The sequence below is a fragment of the Podarcis erhardii genome (genome assembly GCF_964252035.2).
Source record: "Podarcis erhardii genome assembly, chromosome: 6".
NCBI lineage: Eukaryota > Metazoa > Chordata > Lepidosauria > Squamata > Lacertidae > Podarcis > Podarcis erhardii.
Genome location: NC_138510.1, coordinates 52,871,038 through 52,894,369, shown reverse-complemented (window position 1 = coordinate 52,894,369; position 23,332 = coordinate 52,871,038). Strand labels below are relative to the sequence as shown.

At 40.7% G+C, this 23,332-nt stretch overlaps 1 protein-coding gene across 3 annotated transcripts in view; it reads left to right on the top strand.

Annotated features, from left to right (window-relative positions):
* EIF2B3 (eukaryotic translation initiation factor 2B subunit gamma) overlaps positions 1–23,332 on the top strand; it is a 99,171-nt gene that overhangs the window by 36,195 nt on the left and 39,644 nt on the right. For all 3 annotated transcript variants that reach the window (XM_081865542.1, XM_081865543.1, XM_081865544.1), the window contains exon 6: positions 16,331–16,420. In XM_081865542.1, the coding sequence (XP_081721668.1) occupies positions 16,331–16,420 (90 nt within the window). The remainder of the gene's footprint in view (positions 1–16,330; positions 16,421–23,332) is intronic.

The following is a 23,332-nucleotide window of genomic DNA, read 5'->3' as shown; positions in this document are numbered from 1 at the left end:
CAAATGCAACTTACTGTCTTACCAGTCAGTTGGATTGTGTCCAGTGAAGTTGTCCGGTTCATGTGTGGATTCCCACTTGCATAACAGAGCTACTTTTTTCTCTCTTCCCTCCATGTAACCTCCCCCATTTGTTCTGGAGTTTCCTCCAAACCTCTGAATAAATTTGGGGGAGGGACATGGAATGAGGAGAGGGAGGGGACCTTCTGTTGTGCAAGCCCTTGAGCAAACAAGATTATTTCATTGGATGCAACCCATTGTTTCTTGTCTGTACTTATTTTTCTATCTTGTCTGTGGGGCATGGACTGCAAAAAGCCACTTGATTTTCATAGAAAATAACACCGATTTAAATGTGAAGATACCATAAGCAACACAGCCACTGTTGGTTTTGTTTAAGCTTTCAAACTGTCTTTCTATTGCATGCCTAATCATCTGCGTTGAGGATTCAGCAATCCTATTTCTGCCTCAAGCATTTCTTTTCAACCCATATTTTGTTTGTTTGTTGCATTTTAATAACTTGCCTTTCAGTTCTCAACAAATAAAACAAAATATAATACAACAGTAAAACAGTCAAAAGGAACTGTGAGCAGAGAGACTAAACAGCAATCAAGAAACCCAAATAAAACCAGGCACTTGAAACATCAAAAGTATCATCCAGATGTTGTTGAAGTACAACTCCAACTATCCCTGATTATTGAGCAAAGTAGCTTGAGTTGATGGGATTTGGAGTCCATGAATATTGGAAGTACATCACATTGTCTCCCCTGATCTAAATAAATAAATATTTCATTAAAAGTCTGTTTTTAAAAATCAAGTTCCTGAACTTGACAGAAAGCTGGTTCTGTAACCTGGGAGCTACCACCAAGAGTGCCCTTTCCATTGTGGCTACCAACTTAATTAGAGATAGAACCACCACAAGTTTTTCTCAATTAGATCTTAGAGTGGGGAAACATACTGCTTCCTTCATGCAGTTTACTTAAAAAGCCACTGGCTCAGTTTGAGCATGACACTAAGCTAAACCATGGCTAAATTTAACGAGTATATGTGCTCATGCATATTTGGAAAACTGCTGCTGCTTTATTTCTCCCTTGCTGTTGCTGCACTTCAAGAAGTTAAATGATGGAATGGCTTAATGTTACATCTGAACCCGGGCTCATGGTTTGTCTCCCCAAAACAAACCAATGTCCTCAGTAACAACTACTAAAATAAATTAAAAGCTGCAGCAGTTTATTCAGTTGATCCCAAACACCCTCTTGACTAAAACTGTCATCACCTGATGGGAGAAGGAGAACAAGGAGAAGGAGAAAGGTGGGGCTCCATGAGGAAGATGTTCTTTAATTTAGGGTCTTTTCAGTAGAAGTACCAAACTTGTGTCATCATCCTTGCACTTCTGGCAGAATGGGAGTCTGAGGCCAGGCCTTCAAAGGTAACTTATGTGGGCAGGTTTATATAGAAGAAGGCAATCCAGGTTCCAAACTGTTTAGAAATTGGAGCAGAATATGGTGATTATCTGCAAAATTGTTGGAACTTATATGGAAGAGACCAAACGTGTTGAAATAGTGACTGATCTAATGATAATGCTGAATATTTTATATAAACTGCTTAAAGATTTTTTTATATATATTAAGCCCTATATGCATTTTATAAATGAATCATTAACATCTAGCTGTTCAGGTTCTGTTGCACTAGAGGTCCTAACTTTCTAAAAAAATATTTGATATGAGGATCCTGTTGGGTCCCCCCCCCCCCCCGGAGATTTTGAAAATTGAAATGTCTGCAATACTTACTTAGATGTCAGTATTATTCTGGTATAGAATCTGATGAGCTCAGATATAATATTTAAAATAGAACTACACACATAACCCACAAATCAATTCTAAATTCTATGTCGTAGATCCAACACAGAGTTAGGCTTGCCAGATTTAGGCCTATCATCTGCTCATGTTCTGCACAAATCTTCTTAAAATATATCCTGGTACCCTCTTTTGTGTCCATGGAAAAATATTTGCCTTAAAGTGACCAAGGACTCCATTTCATTCTGGATCCCTTGCCTCTGACACCTTCGCACCACCTCCACCCTCACCCTTTATACCCTATTGGTCAAAGCAGGGCAGCAGCTAGCCCTGCCCATTTTTCCTGACTTCTGTTCAGTGTCCTCCTACCCCACAGAAGCTTCACTTCACCAAACTCCATCTCTTTAAGCATTTTGGCAAGCCATGGGGTTGAGGAAATAATGAGAATTCCATTGGCCTTCGTTCCCCCCCTCCCACCTCAAGGATGTGGGGGCTGATATATTTGTTTTCAAAGAGTGATTATTATGGGCAGGGAATTGTTTGCCTCACCTTAAGACATTTATGGTTGCACAAAGAAACACAGCAAAAGACACCTGTTGGAGCAGGTCTAAATTTGGAGCATTTCCTTTTAAAATGCTGCTGGGTTGTTTGAGGATGAGCTGTCCCTAATAAACCATCCGCCTTCGTGGGTGTTCCATCTGTGCAAATGCAGGTGCAGTGCTGTTTCCAGAGGATGTGCTAATAAATCACAGTGACAATCCGGACTACTCATTACCTCATACAGAAAAGAATACCTCCTATATAAATGTATGGGGTAATTGCAAGAATGGCTTTGAAGTGACAGTGCAGCCTTCTTTTAAAAGATCATACTCATCATGTGTTTGAAACAGGGTGTTTGGGGTACCCCCCCTTCCCCTTGTCTCACTTTAAGATGCAAATGAAAATAGTCCTCTTGAAGTTCTTAATGTGGGGAAAATAGATGAAAACCTCTTTAAGTGCAGCGATAAACACACACACAAATGTTGGTAGATCATGGGGACTTTTGGTTTGGGTAACTCCACTTAAAATGAATATAAAATAAAGACAAAACCTAAGTTAAAACAAAAGAAAACATCAACCCTTGGGTTCACTTGCAACATTTTTAATTTTTTTTGCCACGGTCTTCTCTTTAAATTCCCTCTCTAAAAGCCAACTTGACTCCTTTTGTACCTTTGGAGCATAATACCATAACAGAGGGTAGCTGCTATAAAGTACATATTTCAGGTTAATTTTGGGTTTTATGTCAATGTTGAGGTTTTTACGGTTTCCTCCAAGGCATCATAAATCACCATGATTAGAAAAGGGGTAACTAGTGAGAAGGGCATGTTAAATAGCTAAAAGATCCACCCACCCACCCTGCTCCCCCCCCCCCTTTGGTAGATTCAGAGGATTCCTCTCCCCTGCCCCCTTTATTGGCAGTTTAGCTATTTGCCATAAGTGGTTGGAGGATGGAATTCTCTGCATGTCAGACTAAGTGCTGATTTTTAAAATATAGTTTGCTATGCTTTTGGTACACTCCTGTCCCAAACTGCCTGCAACAGCCACAAGCTCTGTCTAAATATCCTGGGAAAATTACCAGAAAAAAATCATTTGGAAGAGATTTTTTTTTTAAAAAAATATTATTACAGTATTTAAAAAATCAAACTTTATAGTTGGCTGTGTGCCTGATTTTACAATAGTGTGCCCATGGAGTGAGTCATCAGTTTGCCTTAACTCTAACCTCCTTTGCAGAGTGTGGATTTGTGATGGAGAACCTTCTGTGCGTGTTTGGATGCACATATTTTTCTTCAAATTTGAGGGGCACCTTGGTTCACTATTTGTACTTGGCATCAATGCTATGAACTGATCCTGGTAGTGACACCAAATACTTCAGGGTTGTCCTGTTTCCTTATTCAAATTAAGGGATCTCAAAGGAGCACAGAAAGCTGCCTTATGCAGAGTCAGACCATTGATCCATCTACAGTGGTTGGTTGGCATCCGTCTGTCTTGGAAGACAATAGAGGAATGTGCCTTTGGGGGTGAAGTCAAACTGTTGGAAGGTTACAGTGCCTGCTGTGGCTGTAGAGACTGACACACAGCACAACAAGACAATAATCCCCCCCCAACAGCATACAAATCAATATGGCTAGCCTGACCCAACAACCTGCCCCCTCCACACACATATAAGCAAGCCACACTGCAATCAACTGAATGCAACCAACCAAACTCAGGACCCCCTAATCTCTCGCATTATCAATATAAATAAATAAATAAATAAATGCATAAACAAAGGACCTCACTATGTGATGTTGACACAAACTCTTACACTAATAATAAGCAATAGAACAAAAGTTCTGGTATTGTCAGATATTGGACCTGGGACCTTCTGTATGCAAAGCATAAGTCCTCTTATTGAGCTATATAGTGGTACCTCGGGTTAAGAACTTAATTCGTTCCAGAGGTCCGTTCTTAACCTGAAACTGTTCTAAACCTGAGGTACCACTTTAGCTAATGGGGCCTCCTGCTGCCACCGCACGATTTCTGTTCTCATCCTGAAGCAAAGTTCTTAACCCGAGGTACTATTTCTGGGTTAGCAGAGTCTGTAACCTGAGGTACCACTGTATATCCTCTGTATGTGCCCCTCTCCCTTCCCCCATTGCAGTTCTGCACATCAGCTCTTTTGTAGAACTGAAAGCTGTGCGTGTATTCCTATAAAATCCATGCATACCTGAAGAAATGTGAGGGAGAGGGCTGATTAGGCCCCTATGTTCCTATCTGTGGATGCTGCAGTGATTAGAGAAGACTGGATCAATAATAATAAATACCAAAGCAATTTCCCTCAAGTGCAAACAGCTGTGCATGTGGGGGGGGGGGGCGTCCAATGTTTTGAAAGCAAGCTAGAAACTACTTCAGTAGTTTAAACTATATAAAAAAGTCAAAACCTCATTAACTAGTTTAAATTAGCTATAAACTCTTCCGATAATGGAAGTCTCAGCAAAACAGATGTATCCTCATTGGCTGCCTGAAAAGATATGTAGCATGCTAGATCTTGCTTGGGATGAACGCCAAAGTTGCAGAACCACCTCAGCATCTTAATGGCCCCCCCTTTCACCCTTCTGTGAACATGAGTGAGTGTGTCTGCACATGCGCAGACACATACATATCAATTACAGTGATGCCTCGCAAGATGAAAAGAATCTGTTCCGCGAGTCTCTTCGTCTAGCGGTTTTTTCGTCTTGCGAAGCAAGCCCATTGACGACTTAGCGGATTAGCGGTTTAGCGGCTTTTAGCGGCTTATCGGATTAGCGGATAAGCGGCTTAGAAAAGGGGGGGGGAGGGAAAAAAACCTGCAGGAACTCACAAGACATTTTCGTCTTGTGAAGCAAGCCCAAAGGAAATTCGTTTTGCGAAGCACCTCCAAGACGGAAAACTCTTTCGTCTAGCGAGTTTTCCGTCTTGCGGGGCACCACTGTATTTTTTTATTTGTTGCATGTGCACACAGAATGTGGACCTTTTGCCTAGAATTGAATAAGGAATAAGGAATTCACTTGGGCCAGAGTTGTTGAATTTAAGTGTCCCGCTTCTCTATAGTGTGTAAAACGGCTGCATGCTGGTCACATGGGAGACAATATCCTGGTGGCTTTCTGCCTCTTACTGTAACACAGATATTAATAGAACTCTATATGGTCAAATTTGATAGATGAAGCTTGACCTGTGTGAGCTCCTGGTACATTCAAATGTACAAGTGTGCAACTGTGTACCTTAAGAGACACTATTGAGGGTGGGAAAGCAGTATCAAATTTCCTGGTGAGAATGTGAACACTGGTGAATCATAAATGTTCCTTTTTTATTAAGTTTGAACAGGCCTATGTGATATATATATATATAGATAGATAGAGAGAGAGAGTATTGATCTTTGGAATTTGGGCAGCATCCTCTTAGTGGACTGCTCCTAAGCTGTCTAGCCGCATTTTACTGTGCTGCAGGGATGGCGCAGAAGGCTGAGTCAGAGGTCAGAAGAGTTATCCATGCCTATTTGAACACGGCCTGAATCTTCTCGGCCACATGTTAGACATATGTTACTCATCAATGGGCTGCGGAACTCCATGACGCAAAGCAGACTGGAATGCAAAGTGAGTTAACACCCCTGCCCTAGCTGGAAATATATTGACAAATGTAAGGAAGCAGAATAGAGAAGAAATATTACATGAAGCACTGCAAGAGTAATGTGAGGCATGTGGCTGTTCCTTCCTAAAAAGTTAAATGTCCTCAATCCTTGAGAGACCTGAGACTGCTACTAAACTCAGCTTAAGCTCTTTTTGCAGCTTCTGTTACTATCCCGCAAATGTCTAATGTTGTGCCGTAGCACAGCATTTTTAAGGTGGGTACAGGAATTCCCCCACACCCCTGTGGGATTTATTTTTTCAGCTACCTGTGTGATCATTTTATTTTCATTTTGCAAGCTACTATTGATTTGCCTTACTCCAAGAAGCCTCGGACAGATAGGGCTGTTACTCAAACCCAATCATTTTGTCTACAAATGCATGCAGTTTGAAAGAATACTCGAAAGTGATCTCATTGTTTTTAAACTTAGCTACATTTGGTATTGATTGAACTAACTGGAATTACATAATGCCAATTTGCTACACTTACTGCACTGGCTGCTGAGGGAATGTTGTGCGTGGCCAATGCTATTCACTGTGGTGAAACTCAGCACCATCAGGTCGAAACAGCAAATTAAATATCAGCAGGAAACATGAACTAGTAGATTGCTTGTGAGGTCATTTAGGACATTCTGCTTTTACTGATGATATTTTAAAAATCCTCCTTTTATTGGTGGAGAATCCACTGAATCATCTTCTGACTGTTGTTCAGTTGGTCCCCAACCAGAATTGCTCTTATGGTTTTATTATTAATTTGATTGGTAGCACAGGAGAGAGAGCGCGTGCGCAAGTATTATTTCTCTTTAGTTTCCCTGACAGGCCAAGTACAGTGGAACCTCGACTTACATCAGCCTCTTCTTGCGGACGTTCCAAGTTGCGACCGCGGCAAACCCAGAAGTAAACATTGGGTTTGCCGCAATTTGCGCCTGCACGGAAGCGGCGTCTGCCATCTGCGCATGCGCACAAGTGGCTGCCGCCTCTACGCATGCACAGAAGTGCGCTGCTGCCAAATGAGCGTGCACACAATGGCGCCTCTATTAGCGGCCGGTTTTGCCCAGTGGATGGGCCTCCGGAACAGATTATGATCATAAGTAGAGGTTGTACTGTAACTGGAGAAAGGAATAAAAGAGTGAGACACTATATCAGCTTTTACCCTGTTTGACGGCCACCATCTTCATGCCTTGTGGAACATAAATAGTCAACAACTGAAAGTTGAAAGTTAGTTCTCTCCAGCTGCTGAATGGACTGCCTCTAACATGGAAACCTTTTGTGGGAGCAAGAAACTAGACAAGCCACTTCAAGAGTCTGGTTCTGGTCCTAGGCTAGTCAGATGGAAGCATAAGTGAAAACAAGTATTTCCACACAATAATAACCTGGGTGTAGGAAAAAAGTATGTATGTATTTATGAAGAATGATTCAAGAAGAGAGCGAAGGAGGAAGGCAAAGACCACCTTGGAGCCTCCCCCAGCTGCTCTCCAAGTTGTCATATGCAAAGGATTTGAGAAGTGGGAGGCAGGAAGATGAAAGAGGCAGGTAAGCAAAGAAAATACGTGTTCTAGCAGGACTGTACTGCTTCTCCCCCCCCCCCGCCCCCATAGGCAGTTCTACTATCAACTGCCCTTTGGGAATGCTCCCAGGAGAGAGAGAGAGAAAAGCAGGCGAAGAGCTGGATTGGCCCTTCTGTTCCCTCCTCCCTGACCTATTACCACCAATAATCCTGTGGGGAAGTTTGTGGTTAGTTGCTACATTAATAAAGCCATGACAGTATTATTACTTGTAAGACATCTTGGAAGGATAGGCATACCAAAATGTAGGGTATGAATAATTTAAATAAATGAATGTATCAATAAATAATTTAAATATATATGGTGTTTTCCTCAAACTGTATATTTCACAAGCCCATACCCTAAGAGGCTTAGAATCTAAAAATAGACACAATGGGAAACAGAAGGGAAGGCAGATGTAAGCTGGAGAACTCTAGTCAATCACTTTAGTAACATGCACTTCAGCTTGGTTGCAATAGTGTATTGAGACTATATATGAAATGTGTACAGCATGTGGATTGCAAATGCTCCTGAGAGAAATCTGGTGGGCATATGAAGGAGCTTGTTGGATCATGACCACTGTCTATATGTTTTAGCTATTATTGGCAAGTCATTACCTTTCATCTTTGGCTCCCCACGTGTACAATAGGATTATCTTGTGTCTTTTTCACGTTGACTCTGAGGATGAGCAGAAGGAAAGGGGATGCCGTCTGAAAACTGAGGAAAACCTTTTAAAAAACCAAGAAAAAGAAGGGGCAAAGTTTCAAACTGCTGTTCAAAAAATAGGAATTGATTGTGGGGTGAAACATGCTCAACTAAATGAATTGTTGCAATAAAACTGGAATAAAAATGGTGCAAAATTTTGCTTGCCACTGAATACTAGCATAATGGATTATGAGGATGGTCAAGAAAAGATGCCCAAACTGCTTATGTGCTTTAAAATACTATAGCAGTTATTGATATAATAATCCAGGGACTATCAGATTCCTTGCATTGCATCTGCTGTAAGCGTCACTTATTTTTAAAGTGTTAGAAGTTGAACATCACACTCATTGGATAAGCTATGGTCAAATAAAGTGAACATTGTTGAATATCTTTGAGCTCCCCACTTGAAACTCTGAGTCTTGGCCAGATAGAAGAGTAATAACAGAATCTCAGGGTACTATAAATTCAGCTAGAACCTGGGGGGGATGCCAATTTCTGTTTGCATTATTATTAAAACTATTTGTGCAGGAAAGGCTTTTCAGCAAGCCTGATTATTTTCAGAGGGGCCCCATTTTTCAATTCTTGCAGTAGAATGGGCTAGGGTTGTGGCTGGAACATTTCACCCGAAGGGCAGCCACCAGATAGAATATCTAAAAAGAACCCCTGAGAACAGGACCTCTTCAGACTCCCTTTTCTCCTGCAGCCTTTAGTTTTAAGAGTACTTGAAACATATTGTTCATCAGGTAGAGTACTGCTCTGTGCTTGGTCCATGCGTTAGCGTTTCAGTGAACACCTCTTTCCCAGGCCAAGCAGCTATTGAATTTTTTTTAAGCTTTTCAGGAAGGAGAGTATGTGAGCACATATTTAGCTGCACCAGACGCTATTGAAAGAATAATGGATTCTTTCCACATTCAGCTCCATTCTTCTCCTAATGGCCAGACTACTGGAGCGCGGTTGTGTCAAAATTATTTCATTTCTGTGTTTCAGTCTTACTTTTGCTCACCCTCTCAGCCCCAAGTGTACTTAATGAGAATGCTGAAGGCCAGAATTTAAAATTCTGTGTTGGGCAAAGCCCTTTAACCTGTGGGTTTTTCCATTATTATTATTTTTGGGGGGTCCCCCTCACTATCTGTCTGCACAATAAGACAGAGCATTCCTTCATGTTCTGTTCTTGTTTTCCTTCTCCGGCCTCTGCTTGATATACCTATTCCTTAATAATACAGTGCTAGGATACAGCCATTGTCAAAAGTACATTGGTGTATGAAGATAAGAGACATTTGGGAAGCTGGGTAGGATTCTCACAATTGCATGCTGCTTAAAAAGAGGAAACTGAGAAGAAAAATGTAAGAAGTTGTGAGTGCTTACCATTGAAGATGAACTAAAGCCAGGGTGAGAACAGGCAACCTTCAGCTGTTGCTGAACTAAAACTCCCATCAGCCCCTGCCAGCATGGCCAGTGGTCAGAGATGATGTGATTTTGAGTACAGGTTGGGGAAGGCTGTTGTAGGTTATGGGTGTGTATGTTTAGCATGGTTGATTTTCCAACACACTGCTTGAGTTTGCTGGGTCTAGAATAGTGTGTGTTATGTGAAGTGACTCCTTTCTAGTATGGATAAAACTGAACAGTTGTGGAGAACTGAATGTTTTGGGTTCTTATTAGAATCCTGAAAACTGAATGACAACTTTAATTGTTTTCAGAAAAACAAGTGAGTTTAATAACCTGTGCTAAAGACTTGGGAATCGGAGGAAAAATAACAAAGGCACAATTTTAGAGGCACTGACTTAAGGATTTTTATATCTGGGCTTAATAATTCCACCAACTTTGGCTTGCTACCTACAACATTCATTTAAAAAAAAAGAAATAAAAGTTTTTGTCAGCTACTGAGTGTCTGGAGTAAAAATGTAGAAGAAAGCCAGCAAAACCCCTCAAAGGAGAAGTTTTGCCTTGTAATCCTATTTCCTATGGCAGTTCCTTAACTTCAGTCATCACACATCTGAAAGAATTTTTATGACCATGTGAGACAGAGATGAAGGTAGTGAGAGAGAGTAGTCTAATCTTATGATGAAAGACACTCTCCTAAGGTACATGAATCACTTGCATTAGTGCAATTCGTGTGGATATTTTCTGCAAGGTGTCTGAATAAAAGCATCTTTCAGTAGAAAGAGTTTTGTGAATCCAATCTGAATCCAATCCCAGTCCCTATGCTACAACACTTCTCATCAAAGAGTTACTCCTGATGTTATTCAGAGGTGCCAAAAAGGATGACACAGGTGATTCTTGCATCCTGTTCCTTTGTTTTAGCATAATATTCAAAGTGGGGACTTCTCCTGTGGGGAGTATGCACAAAAGACTGTAGGAAGATATGGAGGTTTCTGCTTAGCCTTAGATAGTTAAATTGAAAGTAGGGCTGCGTGATATATTGATCTATTGTCCAAAACCGGTTTGAAGTTCAAATCATGATAATTGTTTCATAATATTTGAGCTGGCAATACAGTGGTACCTCAGGTTACATACGCTTCAGGTTTCAGTCTCTGCTAACCCAGAAATAGTGCTTCAGGTTAAGAACTTTGCTTCAGGATGAGAACAGAAATCGGGCTCCGGCGGCACGGCAGCAGCAGGAGGCCCCATTAGCTAAAGTGGTGCTTCAGGTTAAGAACAGTTTCAGGTTAAGTATGGACCTCCGGAACGAATTAAGTACTTAACCTGAGGTACCACTGTATATTGCGAATCACAATGTGTGTAAGGGCTAGGTGATATCTAGTTTTCAACATCATGATAACTCACCAGCTGAACATTGCGATAACTCACCAGCTAAACACTGCAATGTTATCAGCAGGTAAACATTGCAATCTACCACAACGTCTGAAATAAAGATGGAACTATACAGAGACAAGCAGGACAATGTCCTGGCAACTTGCATTTTCAGCTTGTCCTGGCAACTTGCATTTTCAGCTTGGATTTTGGCTTGCCTGCTGATCAAAGTGATCATGAGGTGATTGATAATATCATAATTTATCCGTTTTGGACCCTAAGTAGTAGCAGTTGCCAGGACATTTTCCTGTTCACCTCTGCGTGGTTCCTTCTTTGTTTCAGATATCGTGACATAGCAATATATCACAATGTTTAGCTGGTGATATATCATGATATTGAAAACCAGTTGTCACCCTAATTGGAAGTGTGGGGAAAGTATCCTCTTTTCAGTGCTTTTGCATATTTTCTGAATTGGTCCAGAGAGAGATGGCTGTAGAACAGATCTGTTAGCTCCTCCTTGAAACTCATTCAACCCAGTCTATGTTATCTCTCTTGATGGAAAGCCCTACTGCTGTCTTTTTTTCAGTGGTGAAGGGACTTTGGTGATGAAATTAAAGCCCAAGATTTGGCTTAGCAGGTCATGTGAACCAGCTCATACTTCACGTTTGAGCTGTGTTATGGTTCTGTGACTACCTTACCCCATATAACTGACTCTACTATCCTATTCATATGTTCTACTTCTACATCTCCACAAGATGCAAGAGGGGAGTGTGAGATAACATGTACAACTTTCTACCACCAGCACCCAATCTCCCTCCATGAATTGGAGGGATAACTCCTGGGGCAGGGAATTTTCTCTACTCATGCATGATATAGAACCCATATTTTCTGTCATTCTAAATCTTTCAAGGAGCCTACTTGAGCAGAGAAGTTTCCCTCTCCAGCTCATAGAGAGCAATGGGGGCAGAACTAGCATGGTTATCCTCACTCTCCCTTCTTGCATGTTGATTAATCACAGAAGAAGAAGGCTTGCCCTGTTTATCCATCGCCACCTCTTTAAGATGTCATTGACACTGATGTCTCAGTTCATTTCAGATATTTCTATTGTGCTAATGCCACTGAATATAACACTGCTGCTTCTTCAGGACTCCATACTTCTTCTACAAATATTCCATGAAGCAGTTACTACACTATTCTACTTTTACTGTGTAAAAACATAATTCTGGAGGCTTAGCTCTAGCATCCTGTGTTTGTCAATGCAGTACACCCAAAATATTCAAAATTATTCATCACTGGTTTATTAACTTCAAGTATGTTCCATGCTAATGTTAACATAATTAGTGCAATGTGTATATAGTCTCTTCTTGAATTATTCCTGCAAGTTCTAAATGTTCATTATAAAACTGGAAAGATGTTGAGCACCAACACAATATGCCTATCCAGCTTTTTGTTCCATTGTATTTGACCACATGGCAGTTTTTAATAGATTCCTAAATTCTCTCTACATTTCTAAAACACCATATTGAAAAATGTCTTTTTGAATAGCAACTAGACCATTGTTGTGCATGCTTTGTATCTGATGCTTTTTTTCCAGGAAGCCTTAATTTTATTCCATAAAGAACAGGACCAAATTAAATAAACTTGATGACAGATTCATATGTTGGTGTTCTTGGACTTTCATGCCTTGCACCACTTCCGTCCTCCACTGCTCAGTAGTCTGCCCGTAGCTCAAGTCTCTGTTAAGGGGAAAGCCTCTTAAAAACAGTGCTTTTTTCTAGGGGTACACAGGGGTACGCATACCCCTAAACATTTTGTGAATCTTTGTACTTTTGTCCATTTACTGTAATTATTTTTCCCGATTTGAACTATAAAATTGTGATTTTCTTGAGTCAAAATGGAGTACCCCTAAACTTATTTTTAGAAAAAAAGCACTGCTTAAAACAGAAGCAAAGTCATTGAAAATCAATCTTCCACCTCCATCTGCTTTGAATCCATTAGTCAGAACATGGGTTTTTATTCTTTATTGAAATGATTCTCCCCCTCCATTTTTTAAGCAATTAGGTCCTGCCCCTTGTCTTGTCTTCCAATAGAAGATTGCCATTGTGGTTTTTATGGACTTCTCCATTGCCTGTGACTCTGTGTCTTCCCCAAAATTGTTTTGCAGCTTTTCTTAATGCCCTACCTTGTACAGCTTCCAGCTATTTTCCAGCACTAAGGATATCTCTCCCACTATCCCTCAGTGAAATTAACAGAAATGGTTTTAGTCTTTAAAACACACACTTGCACCTTAAGACTAAAGCCCCCTCTGTCCCCCTCACCACCCCTACAATTATAAAATACAAAGGTGCTACTTTTGTCTCATGCCTCTAAGCAAGGAAGAATTTAGTGCTCTCATGAGAGGCTGTCTCAGACAGAGATATGTGACGATACTGAATGTTAATTAAATTTAGGGCCCTTGTTGCTTTGAAAGTTGAGTTTCCATGTTTTATGGGAATCTCATCTTTATCAGTCAGTTTTGTAGGTGCTCTAGTTTCACGGTGTTGGGTCAGAGGAGGGAAACTGGTAATTAAGGGAGTAATTAACAGACATGAATATTATTCTATTAATAATATTATTTTTTATTCTGATGTGTTTAGTTCTAGATTTAGCCTCAAAACTCTGATGATCCATACTTGTTTGAACTCCATAGGGCAATATTCTTTTAATCCTGCCTAGATTTGTTTTAACACGGAAGGTTGTCGTATTTGCCAGGAATAGAATTGCAGTGCTTCAGGGTTTGTACTTCCATAAATTCTTTCATGACTTTAATTTGTATTTGATTGTTGGCAGGGTTGCAAGATTTGTATGATCTGATTGACTGACTGGGTAATTTTTTTAATTAAATATAGTTTGAACTCCCTTAAAACATGCTGCATTTGCTTATAAAGGAGTTTGAAATGAGTTTTGAAGTATCTTCCCCGCACTTGGTCATCTTTAAGTAGTTGAGCAAGCAGTTAACATTTATGACTCCATTTTAATAAATGTGTTGGAGGTCTTTAACGCAAACAAAATGTGCTATTCAGGCTAATTAAATCAATACTACCATGTAGGAACTTGCAGTTTCTGGAATTGCTCTCTTAAAGCTCAGATATAAACAAAAACCTCGTTATTTTTGTGGTGTACTACCCTGAATGAGGGAGGTGTTTCCTGCTTTATGCTGTTAGTGGAATGCATATGGGATTTTTTTGTTGTTGAAATGTGACCTGCAGCTGCATTGGATTTGAGCAGAGCTGTGTGGGGTGGCAACATATGAGAATTCCAAATTCTCCAGCACATTGTCTCCAGTTTACAAGAGAAAAGAAGAAGTTTCATTTCCAACAATTTATTCAGTTTCTGTAGTTGCCACACTTGGCTGAAACGTTTAATTCAACCAACAAATTAAATAGGAAGGATACTACAGGTATTGACCCAGAAATCAATTATACATTATCCCAAATTCTCTGAGCAGAAGAGCCAATATTTTAGCTACAGTCCAAAGTTGCTTGTGTACTCAGTGAAGTCTCCTATCCCATGTCAAAGCAACATACAGGGTGCAATCTGCCATTTAAGTGAATGAGGAACCTTGCTTCTGGGAACTTTCAGTAAGTGTAAAAGTCACACTAACAACACATGTCTACTCAAAAGCAGGTCCCACCCTGTTCAGTGTGATTTACTCAGAAGTAAATCTGTGTAAGTTTGCACTCTAAAGGTGCAATCCTTTGTATACTTACCTGGGACTATGGATTGTATCCTACAAAATCATTATGTGAGCAAGATGGCTTCTGTTTGTGCATTGGAACTACCCTACCCTTTCCTGCCTTGTGTGTCCCCTGCACTTCATAAAATCTCATCTGGAGGTTTCCCCAAACTTTTGGAGCCGATTGGGTTGGGTGTAGCAAGGCAGGTGGAAGGGCGAAGAAAGTTACTCTTCTAACTTTGTTGGATCTACCCTAAACCTCACTGAAAATTGAACACAGAAGTGGGACTTTTGAGTAGACATACATAGGACCAGTGCTTTTTTTCTGGAGGGACGCAGGGGGATGCATACCCCTAAACATTTGGTGAATCTTTGTACTTTTGTCCATTTACTGTATTTCTTTTTCCTGATTTGAACTATAAAATGGTGATTTTCTTGAGTCAAAATGAGAGTACCCCTAAACATTTTTTTTTAGAAAAAAGCACTGCATAGGACTGTGCTATAAATAATAGAGTCCTTTCCCATGGATGTAAGTAGCAGAATTGCTGAGAGAGCAAAACTGGAACTATCATCTTGCCTCATTCAAGATGCACTAATTGTATATTCTGCTTTGACCCTCATGGTTAGATTCTGACCCTGATTATGCTGCTTCATTGGGTAAGCCTGGTTTCAGGAGTCAGTGTCAAATTGTATGATTCTAGTTTCTTTACAGTACATGTTTGCTTTTACGTGCAGAAAACAGGACTGAACATGAAGCACTATGTAGTATTTTACTTTTGCTTTGATTGAGTTATCTGTGTTAAAAACATTTGCAGGTCAAGGAGAATTTAAAGTGATGATGCAGGTCATTAGCAAAAAAGAAACAAAAAAATCCCTAGGTTTCATGTTTCTCCTCTGCATGTCATGATCTCTTGTCCATGTTGTGTGCACAGCTCAAGACCACTGCCCAGACTTGTGCCCCCAGGAGGTCACTTTGGCGCTGCTAATGAAATGGTTTGACTTCACTTCCAGAGGTGCACTCCCATTGTCTCTCAAGACAGATGGATGCCACCAACACCAACGTTTGTAATACCGTCTCTTAAGAAGAAACAAACCCTGATTTAAAATGTATTCATGTGGGGGGAATCCCATATAGTACATGAGAAAATTAGTGTTTCTATAGAAATAACTAGCAAAGTGATGTTGGTATACCTAACTTGAAATCTTACTACAGTTCATAATAACTTGGTTTCTGCATTTAATAAAAAATAAAGAAAATATATTCAAAACACTTGTGAAGAATACCCATTGTATTAGAGGTACAACAACAACAACAACAACAACAACAACAACAACAACAACCTTATCAAATAGTCTTGTGGCATCTTCAAAGGCTATTGGATTAATTGTGGCCTAAGCTTTTGCAGGCTGGAGCCTACAGCACTTATGGAATAAGGGCAATGGATGAACAGGTGTATGTTTGTATGACACAGTCTAGTCATGGAAGCCATCAACATTCACCTCCCTACTAATTCCGCAGCAAGGGTTTGGGAACACAGATGTCTCTTGTAAAGTTTTACCATGTAGTGATTTTAAAGTGGAGCTCTTAGAATGGCTGTGGAATGCAGATCCGAATAACTTCACTCTCTTTCATTCCCTTTCCAGGCATTCTAAAATGCACATTAGGACAGGACTGATGGATGCTCATCTGTATTGCTTGAAGAAATGTGTGGTAGATTTCCTTGTAGAGAACAGGTAAGGAAAGAGGTCTTCTAGAGTCTAAATCACATGTGCATTTTAAAGCGTTTTAATAATCACATTAGAAATTATGTGGAATGCACAAGGTGGGATTTTCTGTTCAGAGATTCTTCCACTGTTGGAAGAGGGTGGGTGGGCAGAGAGAAGATACTTTTATGATTCTCAACCCCATTTAATTGCTGTGATTGGGTTTGAATGCTTCCTAAATTCCTCCTCTCTTAAAAAACAAACAAAAAGACAACAAACCCTTAAGCTTTTCCCGTTCTAGCAGCTGCAGTATTTTCTACCCAACCTCTGTTCCATAGGTTAATCTCTTCCACCGCCTATGCCAACCCTGTAGTGACAATGTCAGATACAAAAGCCCCTTTAGGCCACACAATCTCCAAATCTGCTTTGGAGGGTTGGGGGGGGGGCTCAGAACAGTTTTAGGAAGCACATTAGGGGAGGAAAGGGAGAGAATGATTTGCTTAGTGATATGTTGAATACAACCCTGTCTGTATATCACCCCTGCGCACTATTAGTGGAAGAAAGCACTTCTGGTGAGACACTGTGTTCAGCAATCTTGCTTTTAGCCCTCACCTGATGAAAAATCAGCTGGGCTCTGGTGAACAAGAGAAGCCAGAAGCTTCCTCCCAGAAACAGAGCTACAAAGGTGGAGGGATGATTCCAGCCCCAAAGATGGGAGGAAGGTTGCAATTTGCTTTAGCTTCATGCTTGCTTGATGCCAGCAAAGAGCTAAAACAAGCCTTTGCCCTCCCCACTGGCTCATTTTTGTGCCTGTGCCTCAGGTGGATGGAACTCCAGCTGCATGGCAGGTGCAGAGAAGGCCTGCAGGAGTCCACAGCCCCTTTCCATTTCTGAACTGCAGGAGAACCACAGAGGTGCCTCTGTTTGTCCTTGACCTTCTGCTGTGTTTCAGAGATACAGCTGGTGTCAGAGCTGCTTCTTAGTGATGGCTATGTTCTTTTAACCATTAACTTTTTAACTGAGTTTTCCTGAAACATTGGTACAGATTGCATAGTTGCAGAGACAGCAACTGAATCACTATAAATTCAACAGCAACAACAAGAAATGACATTAATCATATTGACAAAAGATGCACTGGCCACCAAGTCTATCCAGAATTAGTTGACCACTGGTGCCATGTGTGATATGGGAAGGCTCATTGGTTTTAACTAAGAAGTTGCCACAGGACCTCTGCTAGCTGAACATATCAAATGAGAGGGAAGTTTGTTCAGCATAAATACTTGACAGTTAACTGTATCTGACAAGACCAAAGCAAGCTGTTTAGACACTTAAATTAAATCCAAACCCTCAAATGTGTATTTTTTTATGACTGATAACTTCCCACCCAAAAGCAGTAGCAATAGAAGATGGGATATACCACACTGAACCAATAATCTTGCTGGTTTCTTAGAGAAACCTAATACGTGCCTGCTTTCTCTTAATTCACATCTATTGGGGCTTCCTTGTTAACAAAATTAACATATTTCCATTCCTTTTGTGTGTATATTGTTTGGTGCATCTGCAAATCCCACCCCATCCTGGATAACCTTGCACATCTTTGATACATCCTGTATTCTTTAACTTGTGGTGTTTCTTCTATGAAACTGAGACCACCCACTGAGAGGAAGCAAAACAACCATTTATGGAAGGGAGCAATCCTGGCTAGAACAGTCTTTGTAGGAAAAAGTCGGCGCATTTGCCTTAAAATCAGGAGCAGCCCATAGCTGAGCCCACGGACCCTCACTTTTCTTACCACTTGCTGTAGTCACTACCGTAAATGAGATAGGCTGTGTACTTCAGTGTCTCTCATCACCTTGAAAGCCAAATGTCTGGATTTAGGAAACTTCAGGAATGCAACTCTATTTTTTACTTTTAAAAAAGCTGGTGTGAGTGGGATAGAATGAAAATCAGTAAAAAAATGCTGCTACGTGATACAGCAGAGATAATAGTTTACTAAACCTTGACTTGTTCATGAAAAAGCCAGCCAAGGAAGAGAGGTCAGCTTCAAAAATACATCTACATGCAGGATGTTCCCTTCAGTACAATGCACTCTAATGGTAAAAGGACAGGGGCAGTACTGTATTCAACTACCCACATCTCATCAGTGCAAGGATTTCCTCTTGCACAACAGGGCTTTTCCTCCCACTGTTCATACCCTGCACTCTCCACAAATCTGCTCCAAATTGTTGCAAGAACCCCTAAACCAGGTTTGGGGGGGGTGGGGGGCTGTGGAGAGAAGGGGGGAGGAGAATGTTCTGTTGTGCCTTTGTGCTTTTGAATATTCTACAGCCATTTGTGAGAAAGGCAGACTTTGCATTCTGTAGTGACCTCCAGATTAGGCTGCTGTAATATGCTCTATGTGGAACTATTTTGAAACTTCAGTTTTCAGAATACTGCATGTAGAATGCTGACAGAACTGCAGCACTCTGATTTTATCATGTGGGTTCTATGTGATTTTCTGGGCTCAATTCAAGGTGCTGGTCTTAAACGTAGCTTGGAATCTGTGTGCTTTGGAAACTGTCTTATTCAGAATGTTCCTCCCTGCACATACTGAGTGTCATCTGGGGCTTTGATTCAGATCCCTCAACCTTGGGAGGTGAAGTTGGTGTTAGCTATGAGTAGGGCCATTTCTGTTGTGCCACCTACCCTATAGAGTCCCTTGCTGTGCAAGATCTATTGGGAACCCATACTCTATTGATTAGTACGATAAGCTAAAACTTGGCTTTAAAAAATGCATTTAGTTCATGTTTTAAGTTTTGCTGGGTCAGTTTTGCTTACTTTTGTGCTTCTGGAATTTATTTGTTCTTAATTAATCTGAATGCTTATGGGGTACATTTAGGGATTATCTTAATTTTGTTCTTAATACTGTTCGTAAGTCCCATTGAATCTCTTTGGTGAAAGAGGCAAGATAGAAAATGATGAAATGAATAAATTTCTGGTTCTAGTCCTCATGACTCCCAGCAGAACAGGACCGGGGGCCTGGATATCATCTATAGCGGGAAGTTCCACACCTTCCTATATCACCAGACCAAGCAGTTGCCATTTATCTAGATTCAACCTGCGTTGGTTGGTTTTCATTCATTATTACAGTTAACCTCTCCCACCACCTGCCTCCAAAGACCTCAGAGTGCTGGATACAGTTCTTCCCCATTTTATCATCCCAGTAACCCTGTAAGGTAAGCTATGCGTGGAGCAGTTCGCTGAGTAACGTGGTTACTGTGCTCTGCTGAAAAGCTCGTTACATTCCAGTTGTAGCTCTTGGCTGGCTTGTATTCAGACTAGCTAAATTGTCACCTTTAGTGCTTCTGAAAAACAGGAATTTAAAAAACAACTATAAATGATTGAAAAACCCTGCATTTTGATAAACCACTTCCTCTATAGTTCCCCTTCCTCTTCCTTCAGCCAGCCCTCCAGACCTGCCTTTCTCTGGGAAAGTGTTCCAGAAAAGATCGCTTCTCCAACCTCAGCTACAGTTTGAAATTCTTCCTGCGAGGGAAAAGTTGAAATGTGTCCTGTACCTCCTATGAAGAATACTGAGATTACCAGGGGGTGGGAAGCTCTGCTTCAGTTGATGAGGGTATAGTGTGTCCATACGCTTCTGCTTGATTTGCTTTGTGGTATGTTGTACACAGAGGCCTCTGCAGGTTTACATTAAGATGCTGCCCAGACTAAACCAGCCCATAGCTTTGCTTTCCCTTCTCAATGCCTTTTTATCATTCACACTGTCACCTGTGTTTCCTGGCAAGGCCTACAGACTGTGAGGGAGGTCTGGCAGAGCCAAACTCCTGGCTTAATGCATGCTTTCTCTCTCTCTTTCTCTCTCTTCTCGCATGCCGAAAAGATGGCTGCAAAACAGAGCTTGCTCTGTGGACACCTAATAGAGAACACGTCAGCCGTAGGGCTGGAATGTATTTTTTTGCCCTGTAAAAATCAGGCTGTATAATGAATACTTTCCTTGTGATTAAAATGCATAAAGAAACAAATTTGTTCAGAAGAAACTGAGCAAATTGCAATATTTCTAGTAATCAAAATGCAAACAAAATGTATATCCTAATTATTTATAATGTGGAATATGAAGTTTTGTCTGTTAAGTAAATGTGCAATTAAGGATATGTGGTTGTTGTTTTTCCTTCCTACTTATGAGGAGACCACTGCTTCACACTTGCCTACATTTTAAACAGTCCCATTTATTTTATCTCAATAACTCTTAAATCTGAAGATTTACAGAGTTGGGGGTGGTCCTGCAGTAGGGGAGGACAGAGTACCTGAAAGGGAATGAAACTTTGAGGGCACTGAAGTCACCACCTCTTCCATAGGAAGCTTTTTCTCTGCTCAGCGCTACTTAGATTTCTTTGGTGCCTATGTTTCCTAGCTGGTCTCAGTTGTATTTGTAGCTTTCAGATGTGCACACTGTCAGATTTTAACAGTCTTTGTAACTGTCATTTCAGAGTGTTGTAGGTATATGAGTATTTTGAATCATAGAACTGTATGTGAATCCTTTGATTTCTTGATATATTAAAATACGAGCAACCCCATCCAGAAGAGGCTGTTGGTCCCAGACCTGGGAACTACCTGCAAATAGCACCTCCATCTTACCTGGATTTAGCTTCAGTTTTTTGGTCCACATGCTGCTTATTACTGCCTCTAAGCACAGATTCAATGTCTGGACTTCATCTCCTGACACTGATGGAACAGAGAGAGAACTGGATGTCATCAACATAGTGATGGCACCTCACCCCAGATCCTCTAATGACGCCATCATATAGCTGTTAAATAGCTTGGGCAACAAGATCAAATCCTGTTGGGCAACCACAGAAGAACTTTCATGGAACCAAACAGAAGTCATCCAGTGTTATGCTCTAGAATTGCTTTCAGAGATAAGAGCAGAACCACCATGAAACAGTGCTCCCAACTTCCAAATTCTGCAAGTGGTCTAGGAGGATACCATGGTCAATGGTATCAAACGCTGCTGAAAGGTCAAGGAGAATCAACAAGGTCACACACACTGTCTCTCTCCCAACAACGGTCAACCAGAGCAACTGAGTCAGTTTCAGACCCCAAACCAGTCTGAAGCCAGTCTGGCTCCAAATAATGTTTTATCCAAGCATGCCTGGGGCTATACCACATTCTTGAGTACCTTTGGACATTTTTGCATACATTGGGGTATATTAAGAAGCACCTTAGTTTGATTTAAGTGAGATTATTGTTTTGTTTTTTGAATTTGTTACCAGAAACAATGAATAATTGGGAATAGGAGTCTGGAATAACTAACTCCAATATATGGTACATCTCTGAACATGGCTTTATAGTCCCACTTAAGGTCTGTACCTGTTCTGTGTTATAAAATTCAATGGCATAGAACTGTTAGACTGCATGGAGACCCTGAAGTCATCAAACTGATCTGTGTCCTTAGACTTAAACTCTTGTCACTAGTAATATAACAGGTACACAACAGTAGATGAACGTATCATTTTGTAACCACAGCCATGTGACACTTTCAGTGGCAAGATAAGCACTGCATGAGGGAAATAATAGATTTTATCCAGTGCTTCTACAGTAGACATATACTGTGGAATTGCCATGCTTTCTTCACTGTTTTTATGAAACACCCTCATGGCACCTCCATCCATCATTGTCATCCTGTATTTTCTTTGAGGTTCTTCCATCTATTCTCAGACTGCAGAGTGACTTTTTTTTCAGTAGAATGGAAAAGTAGTTTAATCTCCACACTTGTGGATGCCATTTTTTTCCAGGAGATCAAACGGGAGCTGTGAGCATGGAAAGACATGAGGCAAAATGATGTACACACAGTCCAGGCCAAAAATTGTATGCCTGTTTATTTTCCCTACTGTTGCATATAACACACATCTGCTAGCACTGCATTCTTAGCATGTCTCTGAAATTCCTAAGTTTTAGAGACGGGACTCAGTAAAGAAAGTTAAAAAAAGAAGAAGCTAATAATGGCTTCTTCCATTGTGCTCACTAAAGCCATATTGTGGGAAATCAACCCAAACCCTGTCTTTTAAGGAATGTGGAGTCTGAAGCAGGTGGTATTAACTGGGGGCTGCATTAACTCTTTTCAGATCTCTTTTCCCTTTCCTTGAAGAGACATGTTTGGTGTGTATATATGGTAGGGGCTGTTTGCCCGCCTCCTGCATTGACATTTTAATTTGGTCCATGATATAAATATCATTTCCCTAATCCCCCTGTTCTTGGCATTGTTTTGTCTTTTTTCTTCAAAGTGAGTTGACTTTTTTCTTCTTCTTTAAAGCAGTGGGGATTGAGGGGGGGAGGGGAATTGTGACTGGTTGCTCTAGTTTGGAGAAATAGAGAGCTGGGGGGAAACCTCCAAGTAACTGTTGTTTCATTATTTGTATTCACATGGAAATTTTTAATCTCCATCAAAGGATCAGGAGAAAATAATGTTGAGATCCAACAAGAGTGCGCCTGGTTTACACGGCATTTTTAAACGTTATTTGGCTTTATCCCTTAAAACGATGAGAACCATGAACTATGTACCAACAGGGTTCATAATTAACTTTTCTCTTTCTTCTATCCTCTTTACTTTTTTGTCCCTCCCTCCCTTCCTCTGCCCCCACTTACATTTTTCTTATTTTTTTGAATCTGCAAAACTCATCAGGACTGAATTGGCAGGATTAATATTTAATTGACAAGCATCTGTCGGTTAGAAACCCATACTGCTATAGGTGTAACACTGGTCTATTCCTATTAAGATCAATATGAATTTCCTGGTCATAATAGAGGTAGGAAACCTAGCCAAATCTCTGCTTAAATTCTAGCCAGATATTACCAGATGGTGGTGTAAAAGACAGACCAGAGCAATATCAAGTCACAGCTCTCCAGAAGTGTCAGGTGAACTTCCCATAGGAGGTGCAGCTGGCT